The sequence below is a fragment of the Dama dama genome, chromosome 15 (assembly GCF_033118175.1).
Source record: "Dama dama isolate Ldn47 chromosome 15, ASM3311817v1, whole genome shotgun sequence".
Classification (NCBI taxonomy): domain Eukaryota; kingdom Metazoa; phylum Chordata; class Mammalia; order Artiodactyla; family Cervidae; genus Dama; species Dama dama.
In genome coordinates this window covers 14,692,613-14,711,396 of record NC_083695.1, presented here as the reverse complement: position 1 = coordinate 14,711,396, position 18,784 = coordinate 14,692,613, and the positions used below count along the sequence as shown (strand labels likewise).

At 42.1% G+C, this 18,784-nt stretch overlaps 1 protein-coding gene and 1 non-coding gene across 2 annotated transcripts in view; one reads left to right on the top strand and one right to left on the bottom strand.

Moving 5' to 3' along the window:
- The window catches only part of FMN2 (formin 2), a 346,102-nt gene that overhangs the window by 14,716 nt on the left and 312,602 nt on the right, over nt 1-18,784 (bottom strand). Inside the window, exon 16 of the mRNA XM_061161517.1 lies at nt 12,646-12,795. Coding sequence (XP_061017500.1) covers nt 12,646-12,795 — 150 coding nt within the window. The remainder of the gene's footprint in view (nt 1-12,645; nt 12,796-18,784) is intronic.
- Nucleotides 11,133-11,204, top strand: TRNAE-UUC (transfer RNA glutamic acid (anticodon UUC)). The gene has a single exon. It is a non-coding gene; the product is annotated as a tRNA-Glu (tRNA).

The window sequence follows — 18,784 nt, the reverse complement described above, 5'->3', positions numbered from 1 at the left end:
TCTAGGAGCATGGCTCACAGGCAGATAGATGGGTAAAGATGTGGTACATATACATTCAATACAATGGGGTTTCACCATTCTCTAGGTCCACCTAGGAACATGCATGAGTGAGTCCAGGAATGGCTAAATTCATACTAAGTGAAGTAAGTCAGATGGAGAAAGACAAATATCATATGATATCACTTATATGTGGAATCTAAAATAAGACACAAATGAACTTATATATGGAACAGAAATTGATTTACGTAGAGAACAGACTCGTGGTTGCCAAGAAGGAGGGGGCTGGAGGAGGGATGGAGTGGGAGGTTGGAACTAGCAGATGCAAACTATTATATATAATGGATAAACAACATGGTCCTACCGTATAGCACAGAGAACTGTATAGCACTGAGAATATATATCTCAGGATATATATTCAATATCCTGAGATAAATCATAATGGAAAAGAATATATATATATGTATGACTGAATTACTTTGCTGTACAGCAGAAATTAATACATTATAAATCAATTATACGTCAGTTAAAAATTTAAAAAATAAAAAAGAGGAAGCAGACAAAAGCATCCAAATTTGAGTTTCATATGGAATTACAATATGCAGATAAATATTATGCATGTATAATAACTTTGACGACGATGATGACAACCATGGTGTCAATGTTCTAAAGGTCCTTTTAAGGAGGAACAACTTTTAAGGAGGAACAAGAGCTTTCCACAGAAATTTAGGAGCCTAGACTGGAGGACACTTATTTGCCACGATGGCTGTTCACCTGGACAGCTGAATAGACTAGAAATGCCCGTGTCCAAGGCCATGCTGCGCTTCCACGGCCAGTTCCACAGCACCAGGATGGCCAGTCCTCACTGAGGGCCTACTGGCTAGGAAGCACCATATAAAAGGTGTGTCATTGCCTCAAGAAATGTCTGCTTTCTTCACAAGGGCTCAGACTACCTCTCCTGACCTAGCAGTTGCCCAGGGTTCACGCTTCTAAGCCTGTTTATAATGAGTAGACACAAAGATCTTGAGCAGCGACCTGGTCGGGGACCCATGGGGAGGGGTCCTAAGTGAAGATTCAGATGCCAGGCAAGGGCGCAGTGGGTGGTAGATGGGGACATTCTGGTGAGAGGGTGGAGGCCCAAGAAAACAGAAGTGAGAGATGGGGCTTTACCCCAGAGCAAAGGCAAACACATTTCTTACCCCTTTTATTTATTTTAACCATTATCATAGCCACTCTTTGTTCCTAAGGATTTATCTCTTCTCCATTAGAACTACAGATTGAGAAAACTTGGATAATCTGACTCCTCTCATGGAGATTAGATTTGAAAAAAGTGTATTTGGAATAGATGAGTCATTTCAGATCACATACACACATATTACCTATTTTGTGTGTGTGTGTGTGTGTTTTAACATGACTTGAGATTTCCTGAATCTGAAGTTTATACAGAGAAATACTGCTCATTTCATCACTACAGAGTCATTATTTAAATAGATGGAGATCTTTTAAATTTTAGAATGAACTCTGCTACTTGTTTTCCTACAAATGTGTGCCAGCAGATTTATCTCTCAAATTTTGATTTGGCTCATTTAGTCATATTAGTAGTTGAAAGACTTGGTTCCCTTGAGTGTATCTCCTGAGCACAGGGGAAATGGCCAGGAGTGGACCAGGCAGGAAGAAAAGTAACCAACATATGATTTCAAAACTGTGACCAACCTGAACAGATTGCTGAGGGCAGGTGGGATGTTCAATTGTGGTCCATGACTAGGCCTAGTGGCTAATGTGAGAAATTCTATTTACTTGCTTTTTTAAAAAATAGCTTTATTAAGATATCATTAACATATTATTAAATGTCCACTTAAAGTGGACAGCTCACAGGACTGAACAGGGAGTTCTCTGGTAGTCTAGTAGTTAGGACTCAGCAGTTTCACAGTTGATGGATGGGGAAGGATGAGGGGACTAAGACCCCACAAGCCGCATGATGTGGTCAAAAAAACAAATAACAAAACAAACAACAGGAAAACCCATACCCACACCCCACAAGCCTGTGCAGCTGTCTATTCTTAGAACATTCCACCCACCAAAGGAACCTTGTCAGAGGTCAATTCCCATTCCTTTCTGCCCTCAGCCCTCAACAAGGGCTAATCTACTTCCAGATCCTATATAAAGACTTGCCGATTTTGGGGTGTTTCATATACATCAAATCACACCATTCAGTCTTCTTCTGTGACCATCTTCTTTCACTTAGCACAGCGTTTTGAAGACTTACCATTTTATAGCATATATCAGCGCTTCATGTCTTTTCATCGTCGAGTGCTGTTCCATTGTAAGGATATGCTGTATTTTATCTATCCATTCATCTGGTGATAGACATTTGAGTTTGTTTCCCATGTTCAGATGTTATGAGTAACACTGCTGTGTGTCCTCTTCCTCGGATCCCAGGAGGGAGCTGTGGACCTCATGGCAACTCTAGGCTGATCTTTTACAAAATATTTTGGCCATGTCCTTCCAGCATGTGAGTCACAGGCATTCAAAATTGAGTTTGATGTCTTATAACAGTTGCTTCTTAAGTGTTAATCAGACTTCAGCAGGCAAAACCAGTGAGTTAATTTTTCTTTGTCAAATAGAATGACCCAGCATGGCTGGGTCTAATGCTGCCATCAGCGTCAAATCTGTTGTAGAGACTAACACCTATGTCTTGGAGATGATCCTGCCCACCCCCATCTCTCACAACTAGTTTCTGAATACCCCTTACTGACCCTATGATCCCAAACTTTTTACATTTTATTTTTAACTGGAGGATAATTGCTTTACAACGTTGTGTTGGTTTCTGCCACACAACAACGTCTACCAGCTCTAAGTGTACACATGCCCCCTCCCTCTTGAACCTCTCTCCCACCCGCTACTCCATCCCACCTCTCCAGGGCGTCACAGAGCACTGGATTGAGCTCCCTGTGTTAGACAGCAGCTTCCCACTAGCTATCTGTTTTACATATGATTTACATGCATGTGTTTCAATGCCACTCTCTCAACGCTTCCCATTTCTCTCAGCTCCCCACTGCTCCGCCATGTCTGCGTGTGCAGTGCCAAGCAGACAGGAAGAAGGATGTTTGGCCAGTGGGCTCCTCTGCTTGGGGGGCTCAGAGCCAGTCAGGAAGATGTCACAAGCGGGTGACTGGCAGGGCCCCTGACTTCCTACATTTTTCACTATCTAAAAAATCCAGGCTCCAGTGAAGTCCACACAAACCTAAGAATTTAGTTTTAGACCAGTCTGGCCCTCCTCTTCCCACAGGTTATAACCATTATATTGAAAGGCTCCTAAAGAAATCTAAAATGATCCCCACAATAATAGCTTGCTGGTAAAGGAATGGCTTACTTTAGGAATTATTTTCAGTTCACTGTTGTTTAGTCGCTAGGTCGTGTCCAGTTCTTTTGTGACCCCATGGACTGTAGACTGCCCAGCTCCTCTATCCATGGGATTTCCCAGGCACTGATACTGGATTGGGTTGCCATGTCCTCCTCCCCAGAGTATCTTCCCAACCCAGGGATTGAAACTGTGTCTCCTGCATTGGCAGGGGTGTTCTTTACCACTGAGCCACCAAGGAAGCCTATTTTCAGCTTTTATAAACTCCATAATGTTATTTCTAATGAGTAATTTTTAAATATCTTTACTCCATGAACCATATTTTTATCCAAATATGTTTTACTACAAACTTTGCTAATACATCAAAAGAACCTTTTAGCAAATGTTAAAGAGAATTTAATAATTGCTCGGATACCTTCATAAGTCTCTTCATCAGAAATGTTTAAATCCTTTTTCAAAGCAAAAAATGTCTGTGGACAAGCTGTTTCTTGACTCTTGGCCCTGACTATCTGTTAGAAGCTCAAACTAGAGCCTTTCAGGGTGAATTTTTTCCATTTTTGAAAATGAGGCTTTGAGAAAGGATTTTCCCAAAATTTAAAAATATCTCTTGAAACATGATAAGATAAAGAAGCAAGTGCAATGACTTTTTTTTCAATCTGACCTTTGCCTTAGAGTTTTACGTCATTTTTGGAGAACTAAGTTTTAGAAAAAACATTCTCTGACATCCACAGTTTCAGATCTTTTCTTAGCCATGGCTTTTTGTAAATCATTTTAGGAGAAAGAAAGGGGCAAGTCTGCTTTCCTGATCTCTAAAATCTGATTAACATAAGCTTGTCATGATGCAGCTGAGACTTAAGACTTTTCTGACCACCAAAGTTGCTCTAGTCAGGAACTCAAGATAACGTGTGTGCAGAAGGTCCACTTCCTGCCACCTCTTGCTGCCTCTCCTGGTCCAGATCATCACACCTTTCACCTGGGCCACCTCAGTGACTCCCAACTCATTTCTCAATACCATGGTCCCACATCTCCTACCCACTTGGCCCAACAGTCTCTTCTGTGTGTGAATCGCATTAGGGCATTCCCTTTCAAAAGCCCTGCAAGAACTTTTACTCTACCCACGATAAAAGTCAGTCTTTCTGCATAACTGCAAGGGCCTGAATGGTCAGGCCCCTGCCTGTTCCCTCAGATTCATCTCATGACCTGGAGAGCAGTCAGTCTTTTCTGTCAGGCTCTGTGACCTTCCCACACCTCTGCCAGCCAGGTTCACCATCCTGCCCCTCACCAGCCTCAAGTTCTTTAGGTGTCAGCATAAATGTTGCCTCTTCAGAAAGGCCTCCTCTGACCACACTTTCTAAGTGAAACTCTTCTGCTTTTCATTCTGCAAAATTGGTTCACTCTTTACTTTCCTCATAGTGCTAATTTCAAGCTATAATTTAAAAATGTGTGTGTTCACTTTTTTATTGTCTGCCTCTCTCACTAGAGGGTAAGATATACATGGACAGGAAATTTGCCGAGCACAGAGCAGGATGTAAATATTTGCTGAATTAATAAATTCATGAATTTAATAGCCTATTATATCTTAATGCATATGAATTACTCCTTTAATGAGCGTCCGTCATATTCCTTACACATTCCCAGGCTCCACTGGCCACTGTTCTGTCTTGTCATTTTCCAGCCAAGGCGTCTGCTACAGGGATCAGAACTAGGAGGAAGGTTTCTTTATGGGTCATTTCTCTAGAAGCTGACGCCTGAATTAAAGGGGTAAGTGGTTGGCCAACTTCACATAGTGCTCCATATGACAGTGCTGCGTGGAGGTGCAAGAGGCAGCCCCACTTAGGTGTGCAACGAACACATGATTACAGAACAGGAAGTCTGTCTCTTTAGCTCAACTTTATTTTTCATTGCTTTGAAAATGGTTGCTTCCTTCTACTCTGATGACATCCCATTTCAGCCTGAACACACAGCTCATATGCATACAAATGATGGAAAAGGAATGTTAGCAGTGCATGAGGCACCTTCAGTTTAATGTGCAATACCCTAAGGCAGGGAACACAGACACTTTTCCTCCAAAAACAGACCACAGGGGCTGAGACCAGATCCGACTGTGCCTCGCCTGCGGAGTGGGAGGAGTAGCTGCCCTTTCTCCTGGTTCCTCAGAGTAAATTAAACCAGAAAATTCAGTTAGACAGCACTTTAAGCACAACCCTTACTAATGCCATCACTGATTTAGTAAATTAAAATGTCTCAAGCTGACCACAAATGAAATGGTGACAGGCCTCACTGCATGATGGGGCTTGAGGCCTGGCTCCTGGAGATTGGTCTCCTTGTCTAGGACACTCTCACCCCCAGGACCACCTGGTACGCTCCTAAACAGATCTGCGTCAACAGAATTCTGGAGGAACTGATCCCCCTTTGTTGCTTTCCCTGACCATCACACTGTACCAGGGCTAGGCTGTCAGCTCCAGAGACTCAGGGTCGCCATCAAATGACTGAGGGTCTCCTGGGCCTGGAAACTCAACATGGAAGGAGACGATGACCACACGTCACACGACTGGACTCTGCCTAAAAACCGAGCCTGGGTATAACAGAGCATTTGCCAGCAATGAAGCTGTCTTGGGCACAACTGTCTCCCTCAGGACCATGGTCCCTCCATCACTGCAGAAAATCATGTGTCAACAGAGGGGATATATTACACACACACACACACACACACATATAGCTGGTTCACTTTGCTGTATAGCAGAAACTAACACAAACTTGCACAGTAACTATACGCCAATACAAATTTTTTTTAATACAAAAAAAAAGAAAGAAAGAAAGAAAAGCACCAGTGCCTCCTTCACCCTGTCCTAAGTCACCTAGCTCCTATCCCCTGAGCTCCCTGGGCCTCCCGAGAGGTCGGGGATGCTGGCAGCCCCTTGGAGATGAGCTGGGGTCCCTGGGTCCTCACACGCAGACAATGTGCTTGGGCAGCACTCATGTCAGTCTGTTCCCATCCTCTGGATAGAGTCAAGCTGACATTAAAAAAATTTTTTTTTCATATTTTGTGTTGCTCAATGAGTCCAGATTTCTCTGGAGATGGACCTCTAATTAATAAGTGTACAAACCTAGTTCCACATACATGAAAAAAAATTTTTTTTTCTGACTCAAGACAAAACCAATGGGTCTGCTGTCTAAAGCATCAAAAGAGGAGTAGAGCATGATTTAAAACCAAGAAAGGACAGGTCACTTCAGCATCTTCAAACAAAAGTTCATCCTTGGACTCAGAATCAAGACATTTTACCAACCAAGAAGGCAACTGCACCACAATAATGGCTTGTATTTACAGATATGTTCTTAACATGCCTTGTCAGAATGTCACATGACCTTGTGGGTCATCATAATCAGGAGGTCATTTATATTAAATGATGAACAACAGCCACTGAATACTGATCACGGAGACACTGCCCTACATACTCTAATATAGCACCTTGTTCAGTTATCGTCTCTCTGCAGGACAGCTATTACTGTCTCCACTTTGCTAACTTTGAAGCCATGTGTGTCTAGGGCTCAAGCCAGCAAACATGTGTGCATGCTAAGTCACTTCAGTTGTGTCCGACTCTTTAAGACCCCATGGACTGTAGCCCACCAGGCTCCTGTCCAAGGGATTCTCCAGGCCAGAATACTGGAGTGGGTTCCCATGCCCTTTTCCACAGGATCTAGCTGACGCAGGGATCAAACACGAGTCTCTTACATCTCCTGCCTTGGAGGTGGATTCTTTACCTCTAGCACTTACCTGAAAAGCCAATAAAAACTTTGGTCAGGAAATGCTTGTGTTTTCCACACCCCATTGATTAGAAAGACAGCAGATCTTTTCCCCATAGACTAGAAACTCACCGTTTCAAGAAATATATCTATTAAATCATATAAGTCATCAGAAAAAGCCAAAAACACATTACTACCACTCCATACTCGAACAACAATTAGTAATGATTTTTATAGAGTATTTACAACCTTAAACTATTATTCAATGTATACATTACAAATTAGAGAAAGGAAAACTTGATCAGAAAGGAAAATTTCAACTATGCCATTAAAGCATCTCTTGAGTTCAAGACGTGCTAAGACATTCTGGTAATTACACAGGTTATTTTTAAAGGCTTAATAAGTACCACAGCTGCTGGGAAAGCTGGTCAACCACTTGTAAAAGAATGAAACTAGAACACTTTCTAACACCATACACAAAAATAAACTCAAAATGGATTAAAGATCTAAATGTAAGACCAGAAACTATAAAACTCCTAGAGGAGAACATAGGCAAAACACTCTCCGACATAAACCACAGCAAGATCCTCTATGACCCACCTCCCAGAATATTGGAAATAAAAGCAAAACTAAACAAATGGGACCTACTTAAACTTAAAAGCTTTTGCACACAAAGGAAACTATAAGTAAGGTGAAAAGACAGCCCTCAGATTGGGAGAAAATAATAGCAAATGAAGAAACAGACAAAGGATTAATCTCAAAAATATACAAGCAACTCTTGAAGCTCAATTCCAGAAAAATAAATGACCCAATCAAAAAATGGGCCAAAGAACTAAACAGACATTTCTCCAAAGAAGACATACAGATGGCTAACAAACACATGAAAAGATGCTCAACATCACTCATTATCAGAGAAATGCAAATCAAAACCACAATGAGGTACCATTACACGCCAGTCAGGATGGCTGCTATCCAAAAGTCTACAAGCAATAAATGCTGGAGAGGGTGTGGAGAAAAGGGAACCCTTTTACACTGTTGGTGGGAATGCAAACTAGTACAGCCACTATGGAGAACAGTATGGAGATTTCTTAAAAAACTGGAAATAGAACTGCCATATGACCCAGCAATCCCACTTCTGGGCATACACACTGAGGAAACCAGATCTGAAAGAGACACGTGCACCCCAATGTTCATCGCAGCAGTGTTTATAATTGCCAGGACATGGAAGCAACCTAGATGCCCATCAGCAGATGAATGGATAAGGAAGCTGTGGTACATATACACCATGGAATATTACTCAGCCATTAAAAAGAATTCATTTGAACCAGTTCTAATGAGATGGATGAAACTGGAGCCCATTATACAGAGTGAAGTAAGCCAGAAAGATAAAGAACATTACAGCATACTAACACATATATATGGGATTTAGAAAGATGGTAACGATAACCCTATATGCAAAACAGAAAAAGAGACACAGAAATACAGAATAGACTTTTGAACTCTGTGGGAGAAGGTGAGGGTGGGATGTTTTGAAAGAACAGCATGTATACTATCTATGGTGAAACAGATCACCAGCCCAGGTGGGATGCATGAGACAAGTGCTCTGGCCTGGTGCACTGGGAAGACCCAGAGGAATCGGGTGGAGAGGGAGGTGGGAGGGGGGATCGGGATGGGGAATACGTGTAAATCTATTGCTGATTCATGTCAATGTATGACAAAACCCACTGAAAAAATAAATAAATTAAAAAACAAACAAACAAACAAAAAATAAGTACCACAGCTGTGGTACATATACACTATGGAATATTACTCAGCCATTAAAAAGAATTCATTTGAATCAGTTCTAATGAGATGGATGAAACTGGAGCCCATTATACAGAGTGAAGTAAGCCAGAAAGATAAAGACAATACAGTATACTAACGCATATATATGGAATTTAGAAAGATGGTAACGATAACCCTATATGCAAAACAGAAAAAGAGACACAGAAGTACAGAACAGACTTTTGGACTCTGTGGGAGAAGGCGAGGGTGGGATGTTTTGAGAGAAGAGCATCGAAACATGAATATTATCAAGGGTGAAACAGATCACCAGCCCAGGTTGGATGCATGAGACAAGTGCTCCGGGCTGGTGTAGTGGGAAGACCCAGAGGGATGGGGTGGGGAGGGAGGTGGGAGGGGGGATCGGGATGGGGAATACACGTAAATCCATGGCTGATTCATGTCAATGTATGACAAAAACCACTACAATATTATAAAGTAATTAGCCTCCAACTAATAAAAATAAATGGAAAAAAAATAAAGGCTTAATAAATTAGAGCTAGTAGATTATCATTTACTTGCTCCTCCCTAACTCCAGTGACAGTGCCAAGAAGGGAGCTGTCACTCACGGCAATCCTCTCTGGCTGCAGGACTGCTGAACCAATTACAGTCCCCATAGAACCAACCTTTGGCCACTGTGGCTGATCCAAAGATGAATACGACTCATCTGGAATCACTCTCTGGGATTTTTCTAGAAGCTCGAGAATGCCCTCTCCTCCTGAGTTGGGAGAATGTGAGCCCAGCTGGACTGATGGCCAGGGGTTCACCCTTAAAGAAACAGCCTGGCCTGGAAATTGTGCTAAAGCACAGAGCGAGTTGGAGGGAGGGAGCTGAAAGGTGAGAGAAGGCAAGAGTGCAGATGAGAGAGAGAAAGAGAGGAGAAGAGGGAGGATGGGAGGAGGAGAGGACACTGAAAAGACAGGTGGAGGGTGGCAGGTACAGACACACGTGACCAACGCCCCCACCCAATCCCAGGCTGCAGTTAGCATTTCTGCAGTGAGACACCCACAGACACCTTCTGTCCTGTCCTCTGGAGGGCAAAGGAGTGCTCTCAACTGCCCTGATCCTCCTCACTCCTCTGTTAAGAGCAAGCAAGCAGTGTGCGGTGGACAGCACCAGTCACCTGCCCGTGAACATCACTACCGAGATGAAATGAAGTCACCTCCAGCGAGCCAAAAAGCCCACTGGATTTCTTTAAGCACAGGAGGAAGTATAAAAAGTATAAAGTATAAAAGTAGAAAAAGTAGAAAAAAAAAGTATGAGATAGTCAGCAAGCATGCCCAATGCCTAAGATCTCATAAAGAGTGGACTGTTGTCAACAGTGTTACCTGGAAACCCAGCTCTATCTCAGGGACAAGGCCTTTGCCATTCCTGACAGTGAATGACTTGCTCCGGGCCAACATCATCTCCATGGGAGCCACTCAGAACTTCTGGACAGGCCATGTGGTGAAGAGAGCTCGGATGAGAGACCGCCTGCGATCTCATGCCAGGCCCTTAGCTAAGAATCCCTTGCTCACTTATGTGCCCTCAGGCCCTCGCCACTCCTGCTCTGTCCGTGCCTACCTCTCGCCATTTCCACTCTGTCGGTATTGAGGTAGGAGATAGCGGGCCTCTGGGCCGGACACCTGGTATTTGTCAAGTGGAGTAAAATTCAAGCTTTATTCTCACCCAGATGCTCCAAGGACAAAGCTAGTGGTAAAAGCTGAGTTCTGCTAACGCAAAGAGAAAAGGTGCCCACTCCTGAGGTCAAGGAAGACTTCCCTGTCTGCACATGTTCAGGAAGTCTTCTCTGGGGTTGAAAAGGGAAGGGACCCCACCCCATAAGAAGTGTGCACCCATAGGCCTCTATGAAGAAAGTTGCACACACATCTTTGGGAAGGTGCGTGGACCAGTCAGGTGTGAAGAAAGAAACAAGGTAATTGGCCAAAGGTAAACAAAGACCTAGCAGGGCTGTCCCGTATAAGTGACTTAAATCACGTCCAGACTGTGTTCCTCCTCACTCACTCCACACTCCTCTCCAGGTGTGTCTCTCTCTCTGCCCTCCTTCTGAGCTGGATGAACAAACTGTTTTCCTGTGTGCGCTCCCATACGCTGTGCTATGTATCTAATCACAAATGTTGGACCTGCTTTTACAGTTTTTGCCTCTTTGACACAGTCTTGCTTACAAACAGGGGCAAGAGTCCGGGCCACTTCTGCGTCTCGCCTCTAGTCCCTGGTAGTCTAGTGGCTAGGACTCTTGGTTTTCATCCAGGTCCCCCAGGTTTAATTCCTGGCCAGGGAACTAGGATCTCTCCCTCTGAGATCAGCATCGTCCCAGCTGCTGTGCAAAGTGAAACACTGGTCTTTCCATATTGTTTCCCGGTGTGACTGAGCCCCAGGCCCTTCCCAGGCTTAGGTCAGAGCTGAAAAGAGGCATGCGTGGAAGCAGGGAGCACCAGGAAGGGAGGCTGTCTGCGACATGCCAAAGTTCAGAACAGTTTCCTCCTCACCATTTTCCAAACCCAGCAAGCCTTGCTCGGTGAAAAGCTGGAAACATCCACGTCTGAACAGTGGTCCAGACAGGCCCATGTTCACTCAGTTCTCTCTCCTGCCTCACCAGCCTGGACTCTTGGCAAAGGTCCTTTATATTAACCTGGGTGATGCATCTTGAGGTAGAACAAGTTCACTATCTACAAGTAGATGTTTACAGTGTTTCCCTTCCTTTCAGACTCCTCTCTTTCCATCCACTGGTCACTGAGGCAGACTTCCTGCTCTGATGGAGTCACGGGCTCTAGGTAGGTAATTCTATTAGTGAGAAGAGTCCACATGCTCAGCATGTGTCAGCAAGTAATTTCACCTGATTTAAAGACTGATCGAAATATACTTACAAGTGAAAACTAGGTGAGCCAGCATGGTTTCGTATATAAGCAAGACCAAAATGAAGACGATATGAAAAACAATTGTGAACTTTGTAGTATGATGAATAAAGTCCCTTAAGAGGTACGTTTTCTAAAGCAAAGTCCTTGTTAGGGTCAGGATGTGGGAAGTGCACTAATAAGCTCAGGATTAGGGTTTGGCTTCCCTTTCATTCTCCCTTCAGACCCCACAATCTGGGGACATGCTTCTCAACTTGGTAACAACGCACTTGTGTAAGCTTCATAATCAAGGGACAGAGACTCTATTCCATGTACTTAAGAAGGGAAATTTCCCTTCATTTCTGAAGATATACTTAAGGAAATGTGATATGACCTGATAAGAGTCTTGAAAATATCTCTTAAAAATATTGATCATCTTTTTCTTGGTGACACCTGGGAGAAATTTTGGTATGAATGGTGAAATTTTTGACAGTATCCCATGAATCGAGCAAAAGTTAAACCAAACTGATTCATCTTACCTTCTTAAGGTTTTCTGGAAATGAGTGGGTCTGTTATCTCAGCAGGGTTCTTTCACTCCTCTTCTTACCTGTCTGTTCTGTGTGGCTTCCTCACCACATCATCTGGTCTACCAGACAGTGGTCCTGGCAAACCATCACCCCAGCTGCCCTTTGCAGCACCACAGCCACTGTGCTGACTCTTCTTACTTGAACCCCAAGTACTGCCCAACCTCAACACCCTCTGAGACTGGAAACCCCATGGTGAGGACCGAGTTTTTCATTCAGGCTGTGAAAGTTGGCAACCCCTAACAGGTCACACCTGAGAAAACACCAGTTTTAAAATGCCACTGTGTAAATGAAAAACACCTACCTTTCTTGTAGAATAAGTTTGTTCTCTTTCTTCCAAAAGTCTTTAAAGTCAGAGCTGAATTCATGCCAGATACTGAAGAAAACATTTGGGGACACTTCCTTCTCTCCAATTTTTGGTCTCATGAAGAAATAGGCTGTAGTCTCCAAAAAGCTGTGAAAGTGTGCACACACACACACACACACACACACACACACACACACGTATAAAAGCTATAATTACTTTCCATATGGGGTATTCTTTCTCCATCCAAAGGCTGATTTCATTCAGCAGTTATTATTACCAAGAGGACTCAACTCCTCAGGCACCAACAGGAGTTCTCTTAAGGTTTCATGTTAGAGATTTTGGACACAGATGTTAGCAGCAGATAAGAGTCCTTCATATACTATCCTGGTAACTATCCAGGTAACTATCCCTGGTCCATTCATTTTCAAAATCAATCACTATGTGTCTGACCTATTTCAGAAATGAACCTGTAATCAAGTTGGGACATAAGGGAAGTTGTGGGTCTATACTTTTTTTTCTAGACTCTAAACAAATGAAATATCAGCCCTCTGCCCCTAAACTAACATGTATCTATACGTATATTGTACATGTTATTTTAATATATGTACATGTTATATAATACATGTATTGTACTGCTTCTAGACTCTTTGACTTCCTATATTGCTGATGGGGAAAAATCAACAGCCCTGGGAGATACTGACAGAGGCTCCGCCTGAAGACCATGGTAACACAGCTGAGTGGGTGTGTTAGGGCGGCCAGCATCCTGACAGTGGCAACAGTGCCCATCTCCAGAAGGTGCCCTCAAGGCCGCTTCGTATTACACGTACATGATGCTCAGAAGAGTTTCAAAGGGTTGACAGGCAGCACGCAACTAGTAAATGGTAGATTTATGCTGCATCTTGACGTGGACCTCCCAGACTCCAGAAGTGTTCACTGTTTAAGCCATCCAGTTTATGGCATTTTGTGATAACACTCAGAATTAAGGCAAATGATCTAGATTTTTAAATACATAAATTTCAGGGGGCAAAGTCTATTATAAACACTTAACAGACACTGTCTAACTATAATGGTTTGAATTTCTTTATATCTTGCTTCAAACAAACTGTAAGAAAATAAAATCATTTATTACATATATGAACTAATTGGAGTTTTGAAAAGACACTGGGTATTTGATGAGATTAGAGATTATTGTTATTGTTGGGGATGAAACTGCTGGTGGTTATTTTTTAAAGGGGATCTTTTAGAGATACATACTAAAATATACATGGATGACATCATGCCTGTTGAGGACTTGCTTCCAAAACAGTGTGGGAAGGGGCAAGTAGGCAGGGGTATAGATGAAACCAATTCAGGAACTGCTGAAACTGGGTGATGAATGTATGATGATCACTGTACATTCTGTTTACTGCCTCTGAATCACAATTCAGTTCTTCACCTGCACGGTGTTTAATTTACCTACACCTGCATCCTTTAGCAAAGTATCAAATTCATTGTCTTCTATTTCTGGCATCCCAGATGTCTTTTTATTGGATTTTCCTCCAGATCCTAAGAGTATGCAGACTTCTGCATCTATAAATAATATTCTCTCAGCCATGCAGACTCGTTGAAAGACACCATTATTTATATACAAATGCTTTATAATTCAATGTTCCCATGTCCTCACTCATTTTAAAATCTGGCTTCATAGACCACCATTCCACTACTTTTCTCTCAAGAGTCTCTGATCTAAACCTATAATTTTTAGCAACTTTCCTTCTCATGACCTAAAATAATGGAACCATTACTGTCTTGTTTACTTGAACTTGAAAGTGAGAAATTATTAACAGCTTTCTTTTGCTCCTCTAGGTTAAACTGATGCAAACTGAATTAAAAATATTCCACTTTCCCCTTATAAAAGTCTCAGGAGTTTACAGGAGACAGTTGACATAAAGGTTACCTATTTCATGGCCTAACTTTGTATTAACTTTGGATTTTAAAAAAAAGCTGAAAAGATAATATAGAGAATTCCAATATAGCCTCCATTCAGCTTCTCCTAATATTAACATCTCACACAACCACTAAGAGATAACATTGAAAATGAGAGGATTCTTTTGTTAGGAGCCATTGCAAACTATCTTCTGAGTAAAGTACGTGAAACTGTACAGATGAGTAGGGAGGACAGGTAAGGGTGGTCACCCCAATGTGGTGCTGGCCTGCTGACCCTAAGAGACACAGACAGACAGATACACAAAGGTATATATATATTTAATTGAAGTATAGTATTGTGCTAATTTCAGGTATACATCATAGTGACCCAGTTATTTTTTCAGATTCTTTTCCATTATAGGTTATTACAAAATACTGTAATTTCTAAAATACTGACTATAAAGTAGGTCCTTGTGGCTAATCTGTTTTATGGACAGTGGTTGTATCTGCTAATCCAAAACTTCTAATTACTTATATTACATGTAAGTAAGATCATAATAGTATTTGCCTTATTCTGCCTGACTGATTCAATAGGTATAATATTCTCTAGTCATGTCTAGCTCTTTGCAACCCCATGGACTGCAGCACACCAGGCTCCTCTGTTATTCACCATCTCCTGGAGTTTCCTCAAATTCATGTCCATTGAATCAATGATGCCATCCAACCATCTCATCCTCTGTCACCCCCTTCTCCTGCCTTCAAACTTTCCCAGCATCAGTGTCTTTTCCAATGAGTTTATAATTCAATGTTCGTCTTCAAATCAAGTAGCCGAAGTATTGGAGCTTCAGCTTCAGCATCAGACCTTCCAATGAATATGCAAGACTGGTTTCCTTTAGGATTGACTCATTTGATGTCCCTGCTATCCAAGGCACTCTCAAGAGTCTTCTCCAGTACCACAGTTCAAAAGCATCAATGCTTTGGCACTCAGTCTTCTTTATGGTCCAACTCTCACATCCATACTTCTGATGATTACTGGGAAAACCATAACTTTGGCTATACAGACCTTCGTCAGCAAAGTGATGTCTCTGCTTTTTAATATGGTAGTTTAGGTTTGTCACATCTTTTCTTCCGAGGAGCAAGCGTCCTTTAATTTCATGGCTGCAGTCACCATCCACAGAGATTTTCGAGCCCAAGAAGATATAAAGTTTGTCACTGTTTACACTTTCCACTATTTTCCCATCTATTTGCTACTGTTTCCACCTTCCCCCCATCTATCAGGTGAAATAATGGGCTGGATAAAGCACAAGCTGGAATCAAGATTGCCGGGAGAAATATCAATAACCTCACATATGCAGATAACACCACTCTCATGGCAGAAAGCAAAGAGAAACTAAAGAGCCTCGTGATGAAGGTGAAAGAGGAGAATGAAAAAGCTGGCTTAAAACTCAGCATTCAAAAAACTAAGATCATGGCATTCAGTCCCATCACTTCATTGCAAATAGATGGGGAAACAATGGAAACTGTGACAGACTTTATTTTCTTGGGCTCCAAAATCACTGCAGATGGGTGACTGCAGCCATGAAATTAAAAGACGCTTGCTTTTTTGAAGGAAAGCTTTGACAAACCTAATGTGATAATCGCTCAGTCAGGTCCAACTCTTTGCGACTCCATGGACTGTAGCCCACCAGGCTTCTCTATCCATGGAATTCTCCAGGCAAGAATACTGGAGTGAGTTGTCATGCCCTTCTCCAGGGGATCTTCCTGACCTAGGGATCGAACCTGGGTCTCCTGTATTGCAGGCAGATTCTTTACTGGTGACAAACATAGACAGTGTATTAAAAAGCTGAGGCATTACTTTACTGACAAAGGTCTGTACAGTCAAAGCTATGGTTTTTCCAGTAATCATGTATGGATGTGACAGTTGGACTATAAAGAAGACCTAGCGCCAAAAAAACTGATGCTTTTGAACTGTGCTGTTGGAGGAGACTCTTAAGAGTCCCTTGTACTATAAGGAGATCAAACCAGTCAATCCTAAAGGAAACCAATCCTGTATATTTATTGGAAGAACTGATGTTGAACCTGAAGCTCCAATATTTTGGCTGCCTGAGGCGAAGAGATGACTCATTAGAAAAGACCCTGGTCCTGGGAAAGATTGAATGCAGGAGAAGGGGATGACAAATGATGGGATAGCTGGATGGCATCACTGACTCAATGGACATGAGTTTGAGCAAGCTTTGGGAGATGGTGAAGGTCAGGGAAGCCTGGTGTCCTGCAGTCCGTGGGGTCACAAAGAGTCAGACAGGACTGAACAACAACATTTGCCATGAGGTGACGGGACCTGATGCCATGATCCTAGCTTTTTGAATGTTGAGTTTTAAGTCAGCTTTTTCATTCTCATCTTTTACCCTCATCAAGAGGCTCTTGAGTTCCTCTTCACTTTCTGCCATGGGTGGTGTCATCCGCATATCTGTGGTTATTGACATTTCTCTTGGCAATCTTAGTTCCAGCTTGATCTTCATCCAGCCTGGGATTTTGCATGATGTGTTCTGCATATAAGTTAAATAAGCAGGGTGACAAATATAGCTTTGACGTACTCCTTTCCCAATTTTCAATCAGTTTGTTGTTCCATGTTTAGTTCTAACTATTGCTTCTTGACTTGCATACAGGTTACTCAGGAGACAGGTAAGCTGTTCTGGTATCCCCATCCCCTTAAGAATTTCCCACAGTTTGTTGTGATCCACACAGTCAAAGACTTTAGCACAGTGAATGAAGCAGAAGTAGATGATTTTCTGGAATTCTCTTGCTTTTTCTATGATCCAATGGATGTTGGCAATGTGATCTCTGGTTCCTCTGCCTTTTCTAAACTCAGCTTGAACATCTGGAAGTTTTCGGTTCACACACTGTTGAAGCTTAGCTTGAAGGATTTTGAGCATAACCTTGCTAGCATGTGAAATGAGTGCAGTAGTTTGAACATTCTTTGGCATCGCCCTTATTTGGGATTGGAATGAAAACTGACCTTTTCCAGTCCTGTGGCCACTGCTGAGTTTTTTCTTTCATATTGACTGCAGTACTTTAACAGCACGATCTTTTAGGATTTGAAATCATACAGTAACCCTATTTTTAGTTTTCTAAGGAACCACCATAATGTTTCCCATAGAAGCTGCACCAGTTTACATTCCCACCAGCAGTGTAGGAGGGCTCTCTTTTCTCTATACTTTCTCCAGCATATATTATTTGTCATCTTTTTGAAAGTGGCCATTTTGACAGGTGTGAGGGGATACTTCACTGTAGTTTTGATTTATGTCTCTCTAATAATTAGTCACACTGAGTATTTTTCATGTGCCTGTTGGCCACCTGTAATCTTCTTTGGAGAAATGTCTGTGTAGATTTTCTGCCTACTTCTTGGCTGGGTTGTTTGTTTCTTTAATACTGAGTTATATGAGCTCTTTTTGTATTTTCCATGATAGCACCCTATTGGTTACATTATTTCTTTCTCTCCTTCTGGGTAGCCTTTTCATTCTTAAAAAAATTTTTATGTCTTCCTTGGCTGTGTGAAAGCCTTTAAATTTGACTAGGCCTCATTCATTTATTTTTTAAATATTTATTTATTTCTGGCTATGCTGCCTCTTTGTTGCTGGACGCAGGCTTCCTCTAGTGGTAGCGAATGGGGACTACTCTCCAGTTGGGATGCATGGGTTTCTCACTGTGGCAGCTTCTCTTTTGTGGAGAATGGACTCTAGAACACGGGCTCAGTAGCTATGCTGCATGAGCCTACTTGCTCCGCGGCAGGTGGGATCTCCCCAGACTGGGGATCAAACCCATGTCCCCTGCATTGGCAGGTGAATTCTTAACCACTGGACCACCAGGAAAGTCCAGGTCTCATTTATTTTTTGTCATTTTCATTTAGTTAATTAATTTTAAAATTTTATTCACTTTTATTTAATTATTTTATTTTGAATTTTTATTTTAAAATTTAATTAATTTTATATTATTATTTTCATTTTATTTTAATTTTATTTAATAAACTATTTAAAAATTTTTACTTGGCTGTGCTGGGTCTTAGCTGTAGCACACAGGATCTTAGTTGCAGCATGCGGGATCTAGTTCCCTGACGATGGATCAAACCTGGGACCTCTGCATTGGGAAATCAGAGTCTTAACTACTGGACCACTAGGAAGTCCTGGTCTCATTTATTTTAGCTTTTATTTCTTTTGCCTTGGAAGACTGACCT